Source organism: Varroa destructor, unplaced genomic scaffold, assembly GCF_002443255.2.
Source record: "Varroa destructor unplaced genomic scaffold, Vdes_3.0 BEIS01000001.1, whole genome shotgun sequence".
NCBI classification, from domain to species: Eukaryota; Metazoa; Arthropoda; class Arachnida; order Mesostigmata; family Varroidae; genus Varroa; species Varroa destructor.
In genome coordinates, this window is record NW_019211454.1 from 34,501,934 (window position 1) to 34,523,506 (window position 21,573).

Genomic DNA, 21,573 nt, shown 5'->3' on the forward strand with positions numbered 1-21,573 from the left:
GTGAAGCATGATATATCCGTATCACATCGACCCCATTATTTACATACGTATGATATTGAACTAATGTCGTAAATGGATTCTACTTGATGAAGCAACCGTAAACAGAATTCGTACGTTTTTTGCTGTTGCTTTACTAGTGCTAGCTATAATGTCAGTACCAAATGACGTAGCGGAGGTCTTACGCAGGTCAAATTGATATATACTATTTATATAGGCGAGGCACTGGGCACACCTGAAAGCAATCATATGTCCACGCTAGAAGACTGGTTTTTTGTGATACTGCTGAACTTGGCCGTGGCTCTAAGCTTTCGCATCCGTCACACTTTGCTTACTTATTTCAAACAAAAAAAGAAAAACAGATTTTTTTTTATGTTTGGCTTTCGCGGAAAAACACTACTCTGTCTTGGGCTGTCCTATAACAAAGGAGCATCTTTGATCCGTACGCGTTTTTTATTTGATAAGAGTTCGGTACATCCATGTCTTATCGACTGGCCTGAAGAAATAGATAAAGCTTTTGCTCAACACGGCGTGGCCTTTCGCTACGTCTCTATGAATACGGCAAAATTCAGAGCTTCTATAAATACGTATGCTGCAATGCATCTAATTTACGATCCCTAATGCGAATTTACTCCTCATTTGTCTTCTCCCGCATCCAGTTCTGACCTAGACGTTTTTACTTTGTAGCTACGATGATGCAAAGCATTTGCCACTCAGAGATGGTGCAGGGACAGAAGTAAGCTATTATTTCATAATGAAGACGTTGAGGCGAGTCGTCTATGGAACGAGGCCTATTAAAGGGGGCGCTATATATAGAGCTGCATTATGGACCATTGTGAGGTTCTCTATGTACATATTGTTATCACCCCGCATGCGCTTGTATCTATATCAATGTCGAACTATATGAGTTGACAAAAAGTCTTCATCTGTATTATTATAATTGGAATTAAAGAGCGCGCGAACGTGTGTTGACGCGTTCGATACATCGGCTTCATAGATACAAGGTTTCGTCGCGGTATCATTGAACGATTAATTATAACTTGTTCCAGTTTAACGAGCACGTTGGCGTTGATCTAGAAAAGAAAAAGGGAATGGTTATATGAATAGTTGTCCATTGTTATTTCTGTTAGATAATCTGTGCTTACGTAATCCGTACCGCACAGATAGATTGAAAACACCATCGTAGTCTGGGTGCCGTAATCCGGTAATTCCAGAAGTGAATATTTCAGATTATGATGCTTACATTTCACAAACGAAGACGTTACAAACGAAGCGTTTGTATAACTCTGGCGATGACTAGCCTCTTTCTATTCGCTAAACAAATGCATAAACATGTACGCTTAGCAGTACCTACCTGCAACCACATCGTACCTTCTGTTGCGCATCGCACGCGAACCTCTCATCATCGCTCCGAGTCCCACTCCTAGGCGACTGCTAAGTTAGTAGGTTCCCATATGAAAAGAGGTTTACAAAGGACAGGCGGCGGTCAAAGAGATGGGGATGACCATGTTGTCGCAAACGTACCAACACAGCAGTCTGCTACCTTGATGTCTATACACCACTTGAGAATTGCCAACAATGGTAGCTCCAACAGCTCCGAAGCGACACTAGCTCGTGTGGCAAAGGCGTTTGCTGCTAATCCGCTTATCGAAAACACATTATGTTAATCTGCAGCTGATGATAATTACATAACGACATGACAAGGCATCGGGGCGCAGTGTCGGTCGTCGCCCGCTTATTCGTTCGTAGTCCATCGTCTGTAGTATCTCCTCGTCATCCAGTGCTTCTGCCACCTTTTTCCTTTATCTCTCAAAAGCTCTGAGCTGCTGGTCGGCCCGGCCCGGCCTGGCCTGGCCTTGCCTGGCCTGACCCGACCCGGCCCATTTCGACCCGCAACCCCCTGCTGACGAGGAACAGTGTCGATAAGTAGCCGTTGACGCCCGCAGGTCTGAGCTGCGGAGCGTCAGTAGCAGCACGCGGCTCGTCGGCTGGCAAGAGGAAGCTGCGCGCTAAACACTAAATATAATCTGTAACCTGATATGACCTGGTCCGGTAAGTACAGACTTGTCACTGACTGGTTTTGTGTGGGGTAACTGCGCGGGCACCGGTGACGGCGATTAAGCATTAAGCGTTCGATGGCCGTCAAGCCGACAATCGGCTCCCGTCATCACACATTCCCCTTAGCCCAACATCATATGAGTATATGCAGATGGCTCTTTCCACAAGCTACCCCTCTGGCCTGAGTTGTGCTATAACTAATACGTCCTAGAAAGATTATTTGTGTTTGCTTTTCTTCAACGCTAAGCTCAAAAGCGTGAATATAGTCCAATAGATAGAACAGATTAGACCTGATTGAGGGACGTTTTTCTGACAAGATTTCACTGGCTCCAAAATATAAACATGGTATGTAGGGAGCTATTTACGCGATGGGAACAATAGACGAAGACGATAATCGTTAATCTACATAAAACGTTTTAAATAGGAGAGCGAGAGATCTCATCAATTAATTGAGTCTTATTAGAGAGAGAGAGCTTCATTTCGGGACTATGTATTGATGCCATTAACAGACTATTCGAAGGAATGAAAAAGAGATGTAGCAGTTGCTGTTCTTTTGGTGACGGGGATTTGCAACTATCGAGTTTTCTAACATTTGGCGTTTGTATAAGATAATACAAATCATATAAACATATGATTTATTAGGTAAAGCCATTCGCACAAGTATGGATCTGTGATTTTCCGACCCTATTGATTACGCGACAAGTTCCCTATGACAACAGCGAACTAAATCAACGTTTCCAACGTCACATTTAGATAAAGATTGTCACGACTGGGTATCTGCCTCTACCTCGAAGTACATGTCACTCTCGGAAACACCGTCTATACTGTGATCACTATGTGTCTGAGTCGCCATGGATCGAATCTACGATTTTGCACTGCAGCTCCCTAAATCACTCTATTCACTTGAGCAATGAATCCAGGTCCGACTTCGCTTTCAACTTATTCTCGCAGGTTTGTTTCAGGCCCCCTGTAAATATTTCACCGGATAGCAGGACTATGACACACAGCGATTGTCACGCACCTTGTTCCTGAAATCGCTGAAATCGAGCACTGCGCCTGTTACCTAGAGAAAATCGGGGTTGTAAGTATAAGGCGGGCAAAATTGCATCGAGCCATAGCGAGGGTGTGTCCTACTCGAAAATTTGATAAGTTGGCTGAAAATTTACATTTGCAAGCACCGAATCCAATTGGAACTGATAGCTCCAAACGGATCAGTATTCATTCACAATTTCACTAGCTGATTTTTGCTTGCATTTCAATTCAAGCTGTGAGTAAGTGACCCATTCTATCGAAAAATCATAAAATCAAAGTTAAGTTCATCACAAATAGGCTGCGCTGAATCAGCCAATGCTAGATGAATGGTTTTCGTGCAGTATTACACAATAGAAAATCGTACCTTTATACCTATGCTCAAGGATCAGTGCCTGTAATCATTTGCGTACCTATTTTCATCTGAAACAACGCATTTCCTAACGGCCTGGCACAAAATCCATTCGAAACGTACGATGCGCTCCGCAAAAATGATTGCGTAACAAAGCGCGTTACGATGTCTTCTATATTTGGCATACTTTTTTTTTCCTTTTGGCTTTCAGCTAGAACTTGGGCAAATATTGACCCAGCTGCTTAGCCAGCAAATTTTCGCTTCGTCTTCACCGTCAGAATCACTAATGATCTACAATATAATTTGATAGATGTTTTCTATTAGAAACTGTCTAGGTTAACTGACTGCTGTTTGTGTTATGCACGACCATAACAACGTCAGCTTTATTCTGTCCCGTCACAATCGCCATTACTAAAACTACAGGGCACTGGCACATCGATCTGACCGTCAAACAGAGGAAGCCACATGAACGTGATTTCTCTGCAACTTGCAATACGCCAATGGCTCTAAACAACTGATATATCAGAGTAGGGTCACGCCCAAACAGCACCCTCCAGGAGAACCGTAATAGAAGCTGGGGCGATGGCGGCGACCCACAACAAGCTACATTGCCATTGTTCATCGATGATGCCGTTTTTCGATATGTTCTATTTTGGCCTATTCTCTGATCATTCCGTCGTTGTTATTTTTGTTGACAAATTGGAAAAAGGCATTGTCCAATCACCGGGAGATATACGATGGCAAAGCCGACAGGTTGGATAACGATTTTGGGTGATTAGTACCGTTTTTCCCCTGAAGACCTAAGTCATCTGGACCCGCTTCTGCCAAAATTCAAAGAAATTTTCTGTTTTCAACGCAGATAAATGACAAAACTCAGATCTATGTGAGCGTTCGACTAAGCTGCCATTTTGTGTCATACTGTAACTAGTCGCTTTCCTTTAGCATTAGCCCGCCAACTAAATTGTCGAATAAGAAAGGCTACCAATTAGAGTAATAAACGCATACCCGCAGGAGTCTTCAATGGTCTCACAAGATGGAGCAACAATTCCTCATTACATACTGACGACTCTAGCGGACAAGCTAGGTGAAAGACTCACACCCAAAAGCTATGGATTCGTTGTCCTGGGTTCACTATTAGGAAGTGAAAAGGATCACTTCGTAACGTGAATTTACGTGAAGGTTTGTTGATTTTAAAGAAGTTTGTCACTTTAAAATCGTAAGACGTAATCTAATAATTTGAGTAGTGCCTAGATTTTACTAAGTTAACATATGCTAGGCAATAATATTTCATGATAGACAAATGTTTACCTTTCTTTTACTTTATAACTACGCCCGGCTGTGAAGCATACGATGTATATTTCAGGGTTTACTTACAGAACTTCTGAGATTATCTCGAATTAATTGAAATATGTACTTTTTCTTTGAAGCTCTTTGTCAAGTGCTCGATCTTTTCAATCACTGGTGAACATATAGCATGGTGAAGTCATCGTTGCTGATACTTATGTTTGGAGAGGGCTAGTACTTATCGAAGTTAGATCCTTAGGTCCCTTGATTGAGCCAAGCCATGGCATCAGAACAAGTTTTGCTTCGATACTATGGCTTTCGAATTAATTATATCTTCTATTTGTTCTTTTCGAAACAACCTACAAATACTTTGATCTAGATGCACCCAGATTGTTTCGTGGTTGATGATATAAAAAAACTATGTTAAAATTTATAAAAATTTCTAGAAATTTTCATTTTCTAGTAATGTCTTCCTCTCAATTAGCACTGAACGAAACACTCGAAGGGCATACAAAACTTATCCCTAAAAACCTTGTACAGTTTAGACTATTGCAGATGCACCAGAAACATGCAGCTGGTTATATTCGAGTGTTTGTGACACCAGCATCCTCAGTAGAAAGGTCTTGGGGCAATTCGAATGTATATGCGTGGTTCGGGCTTATTGTCCTCATCATCATAACCTCATCTCGATAACCGGCCTCCTCAGGTTACGGGCTGTAATATCATTTTCACTTTGTGGTACTTGAACATTAAAAACTGTGGTCACTTACCATCATTCTGCGTTCTCATGCCAGAGTCAGGGGAATGAGTCGGGAGCCATGTCTTGGCTTGCTCCGTTACTGGTCGCCATTGAAGCACTACAGCTAGGCAATGTTTCCGTTTGCTTGTGTGAATATGACACTTACAAAAGGACCCGCCGCTGAAGTACTAACACCACGCGGCGGCGAGGCGGAGCGGTGCGTAAATGATTTTTAAATCCCTCCCTAGAGGTGGCGAGCGGCGGCCAGGAGCGAATTTCTTCGATGCGGATTCAGTTCTTCACGCAGACGACACCGTCCTCCCGTTCCTTGCACCTCTACATTTCTTTAGCAGGTGCTAGCGGCTCCCTGCTCTGGCCAGCTGTGACTGCCGTTCGTACCATTATATCCCAGGGGTACCGCACACGGCGAGTACCTCCACAGGCGGCAACGGACGGAAGACCGGGAAGACAGCCAGAGACTGGCGAGTGGCGGCTAGGTGTCTCATCAAAAAAGTCATTTCACGATGCCAGCAGTCGGCAGTCAACAGAGCCAACAGCCAGCGTCGCTTACACGAGCTTGGCCATCGGCACCTACATGCACAGGCGCACACGCACACACTGACACATAGCACATTTTCAGCCCCTTTTTCCCCTTTTTTTCGGCTGGATGGGCGGATAGCGAGCGGCGACTCGCTCATCGAGCCCGACGCCGTTTCCCTCACTGCACTTCGCGCTCTCGTAAGCAGCTCCCTTTAGCCCAAATCTCGTGCCTGGGCAGGGATTCAAGAAAACCTCTTGACTAGAGCAGACAGGTACCCAACGATGACGACGATCTAAGCGCCGGCAAGCTCAGTACGTTTGCAAAGAGGTGGGGCCTGAGAAGAAATGAGGAGACGTACCAGTGTGAACTGCGACTGCTACGGGCATCGAGGGGAGCAGACAAAAAAAAGGGGAAAGAATTATTTTGAAATTTCGTAGTCACGCTTAACGGATTGCGCTTTACACACGGAGCTCAGCACAGAGCTGCGAGCATGAAGAGGTGGCGCGTTTTGGAATGGGCCTTCAATGAAAAGATGGTGCCAGGAACAGGGGGCAAGGGGAGATTGCAAGAGGGCGGCGAAGACAAGAGACAGGGGGATAGAGAAACTCAAGTTTCTTGAAGCTTTTAAGATGCATGGAAGGATGATCTCTGTTAGAAGACGACTGGGCAAAAGCGGGCGGGGCAGCTACGGGCGACGGAACTCTGTGGGGCTGCGAAGAGCGGCGTGAACATAGCTATGGGATGAGAATCTCGAAGAAGGAAAAGGAAACAGGTGGGGCCAATGGGATAGCCGGCGACAGTAGGGGAAGCACAAATCCCAAAAAGTACTCAGAAAAACGACGTTCGTTGGTCCGCTCGCTCACTCACTCGTTCGTTACTTCACTTACGCCAGTTAAGGTACGAGGTAGCAGAGAAGCGCTTGCAGTCTAGCCCATAAGACCAGCCGTAGCGGCTACGCCAGCGGTGTTAACAAGTGACGGCGCGGCTCGCTGTGCAAATCGTCTGACGAACAGCGTACATCGGAGCACCGGGCGAAAATGCGGAGATGATGAGGGTGAAAGGGGTAGCTTTGATTCACTACCGCCGGATGAAGGTGTTAAAAGCCGAAATAAATCATCTTTGTATGACTGACTGATTGACTGACTGACTGAGTGTTGACTGGCGTGCTGTTTGATTCATTGCGCTAACTCTCTCCTTTCGTAGAAGCAATTGCTGACGATCGCCTCAAACATCATCAGCCGTTGCCGCTTCTGTTGCTGTTTCATTTTTTTCGAACGTGTAAAAAGGTGAGGAATTAAGAAAGTAGATACATAGAAAAGATGAAATTTGATATACGGAAATGAGGTACATATGCCGCGATGATGAAGGAGGACCTCATTATCTAGTTGAAATTCGTGGCAGAAGTGGCAAGAAAATATGAACATATTGACTTCAGTAAAACTGACAAGTTTTATATTGGTTTTTATATACCAGAGAATCCACTACATTTTCGGTAAGCGTTTCAGGTTGTTTAAAGAAACTGGATTGTTTGATTTGACATATCGAAGAAAGGTTCCAGCGGCATCTGCAATTACAAAAGTGGCCATTTAGGAAGTATGCCTTAACCTGCTAGACACACTGTTACAATGAATTCAAATAAAAAAACATAAACAGGTTAGGTAACACCGAATAAAATCATTGTATGTCGAAAATGCACCTTATCGTCTACGAAGTAAGCAGAACAAAAAGATTATAGAAACGTATTTATTGATAAAGTAAACGTCAAGAAAAGGCACACATAAAGGTAAAAGGGCGTTGTGCTTCGCTACGTAACTCCCATATTTATCTTGAAAGTAATTTCATAACGTAAGAAGTTTGTTTGTTGTACTATATACCTACAAGCATGTAAGCACTGCCCATCGAATGTGTAATATCGAGAAGCCGAAACGCGGTCACTGCCAGCTACAAGAAACTAACTTAAAGCGATTTGTTTTATTGATAACTATTCACCTTTACAAAGGCAACCTCATATTGACAACGGAAACGTTCTCATTATGCGATGTTTGGGGACATCTGCAACGGCCATTGCCACGGATTCAGCATTTCCTACCTCATAAATGTACGGCAATTTATAAGCCAGAGATTGTTACGGCCGCTTGGACTGCTAAATTTCTGGCCAAAAAAGCCGTCGTGAGCATATATATAGGGCTCAAGTTTCGCAAGATCTATCAGTAAATCCATACCGCTTGTCGTGTTCGGCCATACGGTTTTTGCCCCGATTTTGTTGGACTCTGGCGAGTAAGCTTTTGACAATTTAAGAAACTTCTTTCCATCGCTTTTGGAAACTCTTATGCTTTCGACTCGCAAGAGATTTGGCGGTTAGTTAGGCACCAAGGTTGCCTATTAAGAAGGTGTCGTCTAGGTGCTTGACTGGTTAACTGGTCAGCCATTAGCTGGGCGAAAGCCGGTCCGGAATGAAACTAAGCGCTGACTACTTCGGGGGTCCATGGTTTCCTACCTTACGATCGAGAAAATCCACCACGGCCGAAAATGAATGGATTTCATTTTGAAGTTCGCCCCCGTTCTGCCCGCTTTGACTGCAAATGTTTGTGTGTTTCTCTCAGAGCGTGTGTGTGTGTGTGCGTGTGTCTGTGGATACCACCAGCACCCGCTGCAGCGGCGGTCTTAGTCGTAGCAGCAGAGAGGGGGGGGGGGGGGATGGAGGCAACGCTTGACCAATAGACACATATTTAAACACACACAAACCTTGCTGACCACACCATGAACTGCCGCGGCGCGAGTAGCACCGAATTCGTTCAGCGGAACGGTGGACGGACCCCAAGCCGTCGCCCAGTCTGCTTCTGGGCCAACAGCTTCCTGACTGGTGGAAAGCCAGTGGTAGCACATTCATTATGATTATTTTCTTCAAGTAACGACACTCATACATACCGCTCCCTTTTACTTCCTAAATGATCCCGCTGGGTTTATTGGGCCATACGCATAGATAGGTACCTGAAAAGCAGAGCGCTGCACGAGGCGAAATCGACCGCGGGAGAAAACGAGAGGCGAGATGTGGATACCCGGTGCAATGACGCGCTTATTTGAAAACTTCTGGAAACGATATTTCTTGGGGGGGTGCACGCACGGCTGCGAATGAAGATCCGCTCGCCTGACTGCTTCAGCCATCTGCGTTTGAGCGGTTTTCCCTCCCTGCGGTCTAGAAGCGTAGTTGTCAGACCAGCCAATTTTCAAAGCGACCGCATGCTTGAGATCACTTAACTATGGCTATTAACAGGATCCATTTTAAAATGACACTTTTTGACTCTATCATCCGAAAAAATCCGAATTTTGGCACAAACTGAAATCAAGTAGCTTGTCGTTCGGCAGCAGTAGAACATACTTAGGCCAAGTTTGGCCTTGGATAATTTTTGGCAACGTATGCCCGCAAATTGAACGAGAAAAAGAGAGAGAGATTATCGTAGGCAGTGAGACAAGCGGGACGAACACAGTGGGCGCCGTGCGGGTTAGATCTTTCATATATATGATCATGTCAAATTACTCGCAGTTTGTTCGCGTACTCTCTTTTTGTGTTTCCTGCGATAACGGATATTTGTACGAGTAGAATATAAGTGACCATAAGCATGATCATGTCATTAAGAGTGTCCAACAATTCGTCATATCCCCTTTAACAGTTCCGTGTCTGATGAACGTGGGCCCTTGTTTTCCCGATTCTCGTCCTACACTATTTCGTCGCTGTTTACTCTGTTATTTGTGTAACTGTAGCAGCACACACAACTCTGTAAGGTAGTCAAATATCCCTAACCCCTCACCCCATTTCATTTCGCCCGCATATAGAAAACACAGGCAGGCAGAAATCGCTGCAGCGGAGCAACATAGTTTACTTTGCCGTTGTCTGAAGCAGTGCACTGTGTATCTGTGCATCACCGCTGTGCGTTCGCTGTAAGGAACGGTTAGGTCGGAATACTACGAGTGCGATCAACACCGACACGCGAGTACTACTCGTACCGGAAGAACCAATAGGAGAGCGGGCTCTACTTGCTTCATAAGGAGAACTGGCGGGAAAGCGCTCTGAGGGGCAAGCTAAATTGTCCAAATCGCTTGCTGTTGGTACAACCAACCCGTCGAAGTCTGCCCAGTTTCGACGTCCTCGCCTCTTAGTCCTAAGAGTGCTCTTCTCTCAATAAGTACGGGTTGCTTGGGGGAAGAACACACATTCGCGCACAGGCTATTACTGTGTTGGTTTCTATATTGTGTGGCGACGGTAGTGGACTCCGGCCAGACAGTCTACCCTATATGAATTCAGCGACGGGCTAGTACTGCTATTACGGTCAGAGTCGCCTGTGTCTGACCAATAGACTATGTATGTACTTACAGAGCGTGCGCTTTCGATGAACAAGGGCCGATTGATTGCAAAGCGGAAGTGAGCGCCACACGCCAATTTCCGCCAGTGCCAGAGCCCCGGCCGTCCTTTCCTGCATTACTCCTCGGCCCCCCTTACATCTAAGTTCCGACAGGGTTTTGGAAATGCTACGTCACGGGCAACGGAGTTTCCCAATCTGCTGCGGCGTGCCGCTGTTGCAGCGCGCGCTCCCAGATTTCTAGTCGTATTATACTGCGCTCGCTAGACTATTATCATTGTTTTCCTTCAGCTGGACATTTAGGCGGTACTCGGCCGCTCTCTCGAAACGTCCGAGGGCTCAGGTATCACCTAATAGACGTATAGACTATCCGGTAATGATTGTATTTGCAACTTGATTACAGCAAAATAACATAAAGATCTGTTATTCTTTACAGTGATCTGAACGTGGCTGCTGCAAGGAGGAAATACGTCGCCTTCCAAGTTAAGGGGAATGATACGGGAGTGGGGACACACAAGGCATCTAACTAGTATAGATTAATTCACGGTGAGCATTCGTCTTAACTTATTTAAGAAAAGGTACGATTGTTATTGATTGGAATTACCTTGAAAAAAGTTGAAACTATTGCCAGTGGACCCATGTTTATAAAAGACAAACGCGTGATATGATTATTGCAGTCGGGTAGAAAAAAAACTCGCCAAAAAGTACGCGATGAGTTAATGACGGAGCAACTGAAGAAAGTAGTTGTATTGGTTTTTTATTATATTTGCTGGAAACTGCCTTCACACGGCCTTAATGTTTAGGGAAGGGCCATAAGTGAAGTTGTGTCCAAACGGTTGGTGATGCTGTATAGAGCTTCCGGCTGAAAGGTAATGGAACGGAGTAATCAACCGATTTACTAAGACCTCTAAGTAGCACTCTGAAGGCATCTTTTCTTTGGCCAAGACGAATGGGGACGCAGTTAAGTAATGGTTTGATAGCGGCATACAACACGCTCTCTGTAAATGAAAATATCCACTCAGCATGCATGGAGCCGTGGGTTCAGAAATTCAGATAGGTTATTTATCGTGTTTTGGAGCTAGAATATAGATAAACTTTACAATGTCAGGAAATTAATATCAGGCTGCTAAATATTCATTGGCTTTTCAAAAATCTGAATAAGGCCCGATACTGTTGTCGGTGGTTTTATGTACGTAGAGACGTATAGGTATATTAACATTAGAGATAATGTTTCCTTTTCGAGCCGACCAGGCATGTGATAGAAGGCATGTCGCTTCCGTAGAGGATTCGAATGAAACTGGTAAATAGTTTCAACGAAAAATCAGCCCATAATTGACATCTAAGTTGACATTAGGACAACTATACACGGTCCTTGATATCTGAGTGTACAGTCACTGTCTAAAGGTCGTTTCAATATCTTTGTTATAATTGAAGAAACGTAGTGCATGCTCGGAAACATTGATTTTGTAATTAGCGAAGTAAAGCTAAAGGATATTGCTTTATTTGGTCATTGGTTTGCCTTATAGAGCCTATAAATATGATCAATAAGTGAGTCCGATATTGACCGGTTAAAGTTAGGTTCCAAATATGAATGATGTGACGCGCGTTAAGCAGCGTACTCAAGTTTGCGTGATCAGCTCTCATGTGCCTAACGGTGTTTACAAGAAGGCTGTACCTTCTTTCTTACTACTACTACTACTTCCGATCGAATTTAGAAAATCAGTTGGCCTTTTTTTACCTTTGCTTTTGTTATTTTTTTCTATTATTTAATGCTACTTTTCGACACTCGTAACATTAGTACGTTATCAATAAAATAATTTCGTGCGTCTCTATAGTCTAGTTGCGTAACTGTAATTAGGCCTGGTATAGGGTATAGTAAAGGTTGACAGCATCTAGCCTCTTCGACGTGGTTCAGAAGGCCCCACGGAGCCTATGACTAGTAATTGATATTATATGAACTGATGTGTATTGAGAAAACGTGTTTCTTACTGTCTAAAAGAAAGTGAGACACAGTTCCTGCTTGGCTCAGGCGACGTGTGACCAGCAGCGGGCAACCGTCCCCCGGAGCGCAAGTTCTATCATTTGATGTCTCGCATCGTGTGATTCGCTGCGATAATTAAAGATCGCCCATTATTTCACGGTGCGTTATTCTTGTCTGTGTTGAAAGCACCCGCTGCGCCATTTTTGTGCAGTAGCACCCTGTCGACCTGCCCAAGGTGGTGGAATAGCAGAATAAAGATGGCTTTTAATAGATAACGTTATGTGAACAATAGACGTTACCCGATACAAAAAAAATTACGTTAGTTGGCCTCGTGCTATTCACGCGGTTGGCATATATCCATTTCTCCTTTTCTATTATTGCAGAAGAAGGTGCTTTCTAGTAAATTTAAAATCTCTATTTCTTTACGATTACTGTGTTAACTGGCAATCGGAAACTCATTAAAAGCCCATAAAGTGAACTTTGCAAAGTGATAAGCATTGAATAAATTTACTTCTGACCACAAACGCCTACTACTAAAGCGAGGGTTTACCTTCCAGAACCGTCTGTCTACTTATAGCGTTATGGCGGCATATTAAGCACACCTCTGTAATTGTATCGTGCACTTGTAAATTAGGATGTCATCTCGCACGTTGTTCAAGCCGGCGCTTCTACAATCCGGCGCGTCTCATGAGTCGTTCTTTCTCCTTTGGTATTGCACGTGAGCAAGGCCCGTCGCGTGCGAGGCGCGTGCCATCTGACAGCATCCACTCGACAGATTTGAGTGGTCGCAGAGTCAAGGATAGGAGTAAGAAATAGAAAAGAAATTAGGACAGAATGAGTTCGTGTCCTCTAATGTTCCCTGTAATAACTACCATAAGAACTGACAAGATTGAATAGGAAATCAACTTAAAGGATTGAGAGATTGGACGCCTTGCCTAAGTCCGAAACCTAGTTATGGGAACATTTTACTTTACTGAAGATTGAATATTGAACGCGTCTATATATGTAGACTACAATACTTGATTCTTAATGCGGCTAGAGGCTTCGAACGTCGTGAGTCGTTAAACGATTCAAGCCATCGCATGCTACGTTCCGTAAAATACATCACGCTCACAGATTTTAGGGGTTCATAAAACTGACAATAACATGGAAGACGACCAGTTTTTTTCTAACAAGTATTGCATTGTCGAGAACAATCTCGGCGATACGAAGCCTCTGTCAGCGATATGCTTAAATAATCAATCGTTAGGTTTGGATTATATGTACATTATAATAAGTGAGTCTAGCATAGTATATATATATATATATATATATAATATAAAAATAACCATTTAGAGAGATATTGTTATGAGTAAAAAACATACAAGATAGGTACGAATAAAAGCAACTTTAACAGTAAATATAGATTTAAGGATCAGTTTGATTCGTTAAAAACTTTCCCCATTTATTACCCGTCTAAATGCTTTGCATCTTTCAATTAATTCCCAATGAAGTTCATTCCCAATATCAAGTTGAATCCGAGCCATTGATTAGAAACAACCGTCACAAAGCTACAGTTATATGTAGACGGATAATTATTTGGTGTTTATACACTATAATAGTATGCAGGTATTAATAAGCCTGTAAATGCAAGAACAAGTTGTTTAATCTAACGTGGTCTCTTTTTCGGTTCTCAAAGGATTTTCCTCTTGAGAACTGGCCTGTTACATTTATTCATTCAATTTTTAACTTCACATCGTCATCGTCGTCGTCGTCGTGGTAATGGCGGCGACGCTCGAGGTCCTCGGCGTTTACTCTTCCGACACGTTTCTTTTACCCGTATTTCTCTTTGGCGTTCCGCTTGGGTGATCTGCATTTGTATAGCGTTTCCGAGGTATCATACGGCTCGGACCACGCTAACGATCCTCGACGTCACCTCCTGGGAGTTAAAGAGTTACTTTGTCGTTTAGAGAGAAACAGAGAGAAGGTGTGTGCCTAAAGCAGCTGTCTCATCTAATGATGCCTGTCGGCCTGCTGAATCAACCGCTACGTAAACGTCAACGACAACTTGATTTAAATCTTGGTTCGTCCCGCTTGTCGCCGTCGCTGTCCGCCTGTCCCTTATCCTGCTGTCTATATAGCGTCGAGTGAATCGTTCTCCATTGTGGCAAACCACTTAACACTTGCGCAGAAAATCAATTACCACCATAATCATAACGTAAGCTTGAGCGCCATTTAGGTTTGACGGGAGACGATCTTTAATGCTATCTCAACTTCACTCAGACGTGATATCTTTAAATGACCGCAATTGAATCGGGGCGCCGAAGCGTTGTGGAGGTATTGTCGATTAGGTAAATAAGTAATTAGTGTCTGACGTAATGGCGGGTAGCTTTGTACGGTATGGATAGTACCGCAACGTTCTGGGTTAATGTTAAAGCGTCGAGCCGGGTTTTGTAATTTTGTCTTTAATAACCTCTCGCTCTGCTCGATGAGTGGCCAGCGTGCAACAAACGTTTATATTGATAAAACTCAATGGCTTAGCAGGAAAACAATCTAGCTATAAACTAGCTTAACAACAACGTAGAAACGAGTGAACAGACTAAACCATCTAGAAAACATTTACTATTTATAATGTTTTCTTTGTTCGAGTCTACAATGCCTCTATATATATATATATATATGAATTGTATCGTCTCTATGTAAATATGTGCTTTACATAAGGGGCAAACAACTGTTTCAACAGTTTCTTCTTCTTTCTTTGCACTTTAAACACCGAACGCATCGGTCATCGCAGTAAATGCGCGAAGCACACGCATCTCTCGCATTTCACAAAGTGCCCACAGATGTACCTAGCTCATATCCATGCCTTTTCTGTACACCTTTCACCAGTCGGTCTGTCTGTACATGCATAAGCACAAACATGCATAGGCCGTTCGTGCTTTCTTTAGCATTTGATACATCCGTTACGAATTGGGCACTGTTGTGTAGCGAGAGGCCGACGGAGGCGGGGTGGCCGCGCTAGAACGACTGGCAACAACAACTAGAGAACTAAGATGGAATGGGCGGCTGGGCAGGAAGACAACAACTTGGACCCAATTTTGCTCTCTCCTCTTCAAACTGTCCGCCAGCTGAGGCCTTCTTTTTTTGGCTGAGCGGCGTTCGTAACAACACAGCTCGCTTCGAATTCATCCGAGAGAACTTCATCCACAATATGTGAGTTGGAGAAGCTATAACAAATAGTTGAATACATGATACAGTGGTATTTGTTGCTTTAGATTCATAGCGTCACTCATCTGAGTGACCACTAGACAAATAGATGACTTCACTCTGATGTTCTTGATCGGAATAAATTATTAGTTTAAATTTTCCCGTGCGCCGGAGGCCAAATATACGATGCAGGTGATAGAACATCTCTTGCGGCTATGTAATAGTTGATTGCCAGCAATGGTTTTTCTTTCGGGCCTATTATACTATGAATGCGGTTATTAGTGTAGGCAGTCGTTAGAAATAATAGAAAAATTCTAATATGTTTCATATTTTCATTGATTCTAACGTAAAACGGTCAAAAAGATTTACAGGATTTACAGACATGTTATATTCGGCGTTCGGGACTGAGTGTTCGACTAACTATACATCTATTGCCTACGTTAACGTAAATATTTTGTGGTGGCTTGAAGAACGCTGTACCTATAAAGTATGGAAAATACCGTATGGGAGTTCGGTAAACCTTAATGGACACTCTCATTTGAAGACGAAGGTCCCACCCGATTGAATTACCCAAATGAAACATTCTCGATATATTACCCAGCCCAGCGTCCTATCGTACACACCAGGTATAATAAGGTGAACTGCCCGTCTAAATAGACGTCCCTTAGGTGACCAAAAAAGTTCTTATGATGCGATATTATAGATTAAGTAATTTCGAGAACGATAGAAATCTCTGCATTTAAAAACGTTGTTATTGATGCAACGAAACGTTTCGTGTTTTGAAATAATCAGCTCGCTTGTTCTTGGTCAATCATCAAATGCTGTTTTTTTTTTTCTGTCTTTATATACATTCTTGCCATTTATTATACGCTAATTAACATGTAGCTGCTTTTCGAATGAAAGAAAATGGTTTGTGTGTTGCCATGAGATACGAATCAGCCAGTGTTCTTTGTGGGCATTTCCCAGTTAGTCGCAATTCAATAAATATCTTTTTTTTATTATTCCTATTACAGAATGCATTTACTTTTCTCAAGTTTATGTATAAAATAAAGCAAAATATCCTTGTACGTTTGTCAACCTATTGACATGAAGTGAGATAGTTACCTTAGGTGAGCCCCCAGAATGTTAATTATTCCGCGAAGCTAAATGTCAGCCTATCTATAGTGATTACATTGGAACTGATATAGGACCGATTCGAGATCTTCATTGCAGTAACTGTTGTTTGCATAAGCAGACAAAAGATACTAAAACTAGTCATCCTGAGATTGTCCTTTAGTTAACAGCGTGATACTATCGGCGTCCCTATGAACCTGGCAGCAACGCGTTGAAAAACACTTAACAGGTCAGTCGTTTCTGATCCGGGCTATTGAGTTACCTGAATGTGAAGATTCATGCCGGGCAATCCATTCTTGCACGAGAAGAAGACGCGTACGTTGCGTAAAATCGTGGAGAGATTAATCAAATGCGTTCACCCCACCGGTCTTCACCGATACCAAATTATCGTGCACTGTACATAATAGTGTAGCACCTAATCTAGAGTAGGTTTCTATTAAATCCCTTTAGCCCTGTAAAAGTGTTTCAAGTTATTGCAGGTATTGTAAATCGGTCATAGTGGGGTTAATTACGAAGGCGCGCATTCACGATAAGAGAGCTTTCTATATTTTTCAAGCACATAAACAATCTACGCTTTCATACGGTATCTGCGTCTCGGCACGAAAGGGCAGCATTGCCTATTTTCAGGGCCTGTGTTAGTTCACACAACTAGTCCAGTTCGTCCGTGTGTCCGCTGATTACGGAGCTGTTCGGAGGCTACCATCTATAGACTCACATGTTAACAGGGAAAGTTTCGTATAGCATCCTTTCCATATCTCGTTTAGGCTGGCAGCGGAGCTGTGAAGAGACGCAACGTAAATCCGTTTTGTTACGTATTGCACACACGAATCGCGACGTGGGCGATAGCGAGGACGCCGATTACAGCCTGTAAGCTCGGTCGGGTTTGCTGTTGGTGAAGGGTGCACGTCATTCAAATAATAGCCCTCTTTCAATCCCCGTGCTTTATCTAATTTTTATTAATTTGGTACTTCTAATTTCGATATACGTACAAATCGGAACGAGTCTACAGGAAGTCCACTCGAACGCTTTCGTGCACGTTTATACATAGCTAAATTTGGTTGTTTTTTTGCTAAAATTTACAGTTTTTTTTCTTGATTAGCATCGAACTCAGATGTGGTTCAATGGTGGGACAGTTCGATGACTTTCGCTGCTGTTTTGTATTTGGCTTCGTGTAGACGGATTAATATGTACTTCTTTGAAGTGAGAGGAGTGCTAATGTGGAACACTAAAAAATACGGGTAAGTGTATTTAATAGCTCTGCGTTTACTCACTACAACTTACTGCTCGAAACTTGTCGCGTGTTGATGCAGAGAAAGATGGTCCCAAAGCTGAGTGCCTCGATACCGTCCTCGGCCGTGGTGATTGGACTTGGAACTGTCGCAACAGTCGCTGCCTCGTACGCGGTCTATCAACATGTCGTTAACCGTGCCAAATTCAAGAAATTAGGGACGGTTAGTTTCGGCATTAGCAAAATACTTCTAAGTACTCTAGCAAGCTTTCACAAATACCTGCCTCGTCTTTAAATAGGTTAAAAGAGGGGTCTCCCTTCGCTGTGAAAGCTTCATATATATTGTTTCAAGATTAGAACTTATTTGGTAGGGGTTCGTTCTATAGGTAACTAACGGAAACATACACTGCGAAATCTAGAGAAACCCGCTATACACTTTTGCAATTTTTGTCCACTAAATTATACCAGATAGCTCTGTAGCAGTCGTACGCAACTCGTTAACATCGACTTGCTTTTATAGAGTTTTTAAAATCTTTAGCTATTCCTAGATAGCGGAAGTTGTTTACTGTCGTGATCTTCTACGTTTTTCGCAGGTAAAAAGACTTTTTATTTACCCGATAAAATCTCTGCCACCAATAGAGTTGACCCGAGCCTATGTAACAGTCCACGGCATGACTTATAAAGACCTTCGAGACAGGTAATATTTGTATTGTTTTAGTTATTTAAGACGTTGTATTAGATTTATCTGGCGTCAACCGCCGTTAGCACAGGTGTCTGTAGAGTGCTTCGGCCCGAAAAGTTTCCCAGTTATCTTTGAAAAGTTTACACATACGGGCGGTACCGAGCATGCGCTAAATTCTCCTAGATTAATAAAATGTTCGCACAGACTACACGAATCCATGACGTGTACTCCTACCTCCCATTGGAACTAGCAATAAGAGACTACTTCGGTCTGTTATATTTGGAATAAAATTACCTTTTTTAGTATTCCATGTATTTCTTTTTTAAAGGTTAAGCGTTTTCGCTTTGGGAATCGGATTGGAAATCTAGCATTTTGAAGACTCTACGTTATATAACATACAAAGAAAGGTCGGCCTACTAAAGGTCCTTCTAGGTACTGCAATACTAGTTCACTAAATTGACATATTCAAAAACATAAATCGAGTACCATACTTAATGGGGCTATAGGGAATTTATGTTGATCAACCCGATGGATGGAAACAAGTCCGTCTCGGCGCGCGAAGAGCCCAGACTACTTCTTCTACATGTGAATTATAATGAGGAAGCCAAGTGCCTTGAGATTACGTCTAAAGATCCTATGGTGAGGCAAACACAAATACACGAACGAACGAGCAAATCAACTAGATTAGTAAAAATTAATGAGAAAGTAAATAGATAGCAACTTTATGTTCACAGCAGGATAACGTATAGCGTTTCCCTTCAAACGCTGTATCTGTAATATCTAAAAAATAATTAATACATTAACAATTTGGTGGGAATACGCAGTCTTTTATAGCTAAGGGTTCTAGATGTCTAAAACTTGCCGTAAAAGAGCGTCCGTAACGTGATTGGCTGAAGAATCTAGCTAGAATTATGATGTTCTACTATAAAGTTTCACGTTTTTGATCTACGTAAGGCCGTTTTTGCCGCAACCACCATCACTTGAGCTGCAAAAATTTAATGTACGACATTAAAATGTAAACTCGAATAGCGGGCGTCACAAAATGTAGACATGTTCATGTTGAGCTTTACGATTACTGTTAAATGCTTCCACACTTGCCAGTATTACGTATTTTGATATGTGAAGTTAAAGACTTTCTTGTACGTAAGTTAATATTCAAAAGTCTGATACGTAATGCAGGTGCCCACCGGAACACTCGTGCTTTCGCTGGAGCCAGTTACCGTTGACTGGAATTCGCCCGACCAACTCGACATTTTGTGAGATCAATGAACTTGCCCATACAAACCTTCTGCTGGCTGTATTGCTGACCACATAGTTGTTTTCAGGATTTCTATCATTTAAGCGACTTTTTTTTTTCGTTTACAAATAAGTTCACTGAACACCCTATTTGATGAATGAATTTCAAGCCTTCACTTATTCTCAATTGAGCCACCAACATGGTGCACGGTAACGAAAAGGAACCATAATATAAAACGTAGTGAAATACTGCTTTCCCAGCATAAGAAAACCGGAGCATGCTTACAAGTGTCTGCCAATCGCAGAAGCATCAGCGTGGTTCAGTAAATATCTCGGCAAGGATTTCAAGTTCGTGCGATTCCTCAGGCAAACTGTGAAGCGCCGTAAAGAAATACCCGTAAGTTCAAATCGACGCTTCCGTATTAACATCGCCAAGTGAAGGAGATTTCGCAAGATCAAAATACTTAAGCATGCAGTGTATGAAACAATGTTTGTGTCACTTTTGAGCGTATAGGATCCCTTTACTATACGCGAGGAGATAGATCAAAACGGACTGAGCCAGAATGTAGCGGTGCTGAAAGTACCGAATCATTCACCTATTATAGATCACAGACATTATGTACAATGCCGCAGACTTCGAGTAAGCCTACATTCAACTCTTGCATTGTATTTAATTGTTTCCTTCTGCTTGTATTCGCAGGATCGGTTTTACGATTTGGCAGAGCTCAATATTCTTTCAGAAAAATCTGTCGAGAACCTGAACGAGCTGATTTGCGATCCGTCGACTGACGTTTCGTACCGAAACTTCCGACCTAGCATTTTGCTCGATGTCAACATGCCCTTCGAGGAGGACTATTGGGCTATTATGAAAATTGGAGATCTTGAAACTGAGTTCTTACAGCGATGTGTACGCTGTGTACTTATCACAATAAATCCTGATACGGGAGTAAAAACCGACAAGGAGCCGCTGACCACACTCAGAAAGTACGTAAAACGATTCTAGCAAAGATTTGTGAGAGATATAAGCTATAAATGAGTAAAAATATACAATAAAAAATATACACATTCAAAAACGAATTCAAATAATGCTCTCTAACGTGATTGATGCCTGTGTAAAGAACACAATTAGGCTACAAGGTACGAATTGCGCGAATATTTTTGTTAGATACCGGATCGACCGCAGTGAAGAAGGCATAGCAAAGTATCGTCGGCAGCCGCTTTTCTCAGCCAACCATGTGATTAGGCGGCCCGGCAAGATCTATGTCGGCCAATCGATTGAAGCCATTCGGGCTCCAAGGGAGATGCTGTAAATTTTCGTAATACATAAAGTCATCTGGCTGCCACCGACAACATTGGCGGTCACCGCCTGTTAGAACGGACAAGCCTCTTCCAAGGTAGCTTTATGCAAGTGGACCATGTTCGCGTGTTATCAAGCTGGAGTCTATCGCCTAAAGCGCTCAAGGGGGCATTTTTTATGGTCCGTCCTTAGACTCTAAACAATGCAGAAGCGATTTGCTAACACTAAAACACGACTGTTATCTTTGAATAAAATCGGATTCGCCAAACTTAACCGCTATGCATTTTTTCATTAGCTATGAACGAACAGCTCATGCAGAGAAGGTTTCATTCTCTTCTTCAAATCATAGAGCGGCCCAAAAGGAGACAAGCTAACTAGGCCTGTAGGGACAATTATAATTTACCTGGTACTGGATAATCCTGTTATGCACTTGGCCTTTGATGAATGAACTAAAATGTTTAGTACACGCATGATATGTTTTTTTTTAATTAG

The 21,573-nt window shown here is 42.8% G+C and overlaps 1 protein-coding gene and 1 long non-coding RNA gene across 7 annotated transcripts; one reads left to right on the forward strand and one right to left on the reverse strand.

The window, feature by feature from the left end:
* Positions 1 to 377: 377 nt before the first annotated feature.
* Positions 378 to 17,095, reverse strand: LOC147758555 (uncharacterized). 2 transcript variants are annotated; one of them, XR_015328590.1, is made up of 5 exons: positions 16,901 to 17,095; positions 6,888 to 7,564; positions 5,491 to 6,376; positions 1,352 to 3,092; positions 378 to 1,070 (listed from the first exon to the last, which is right to left on the reverse strand). It is a non-coding gene; the product is annotated as an uncharacterized LOC147758555 (long non-coding RNA). The 2 variants fall into 2 exon arrangements; XR_015328591.1 differs by lacking the exons at positions 5,491 to 6,376; positions 6,888 to 7,564; positions 16,901 to 17,095 and adding an exon at positions 3,498 to 4,730 and having other exon boundaries at positions 1,369 to 3,118.
* A 210-nt stretch (positions 17,096 to 17,305) lies between these two features.
* On the forward strand, positions 17,306 to 21,354 carry LOC111242876 (mitochondrial amidoxime reducing component 2-like). 5 transcript variants are annotated; one of them, XM_086990342.1, is made up of 9 exons: positions 17,306 to 17,505; positions 17,721 to 17,876; positions 17,949 to 18,089; positions 18,460 to 18,563; positions 19,055 to 19,187; positions 19,728 to 19,804; positions 20,046 to 20,181; positions 20,485 to 20,768; positions 20,950 to 21,354. In XM_086990342.1, exons 3-9 carry the CDS (start codon positions 17,955 to 17,957, stop codon positions 21,092 to 21,094), a joined length of 1,014 nt encoding a protein of 337 aa, XP_086846468.1. In that variant the 5' UTR covers positions 17,306 to 17,505; positions 17,721 to 17,876; positions 17,949 to 17,954; the 3' UTR covers positions 21,095 to 21,354. The 5 variants fall into 5 exon arrangements, with proteins under 5 accessions (XP_086846468.1, XP_086846472.1, XP_022643528.1 ...); XM_086990346.1 differs by having other exon boundaries at positions 17,738 to 17,876; XM_022787793.2 differs by lacking the exon at positions 17,721 to 17,876 and having other exon boundaries at positions 17,308 to 17,505.
* Positions 21,355 to 21,573: the final 219 nt, after the last annotated feature.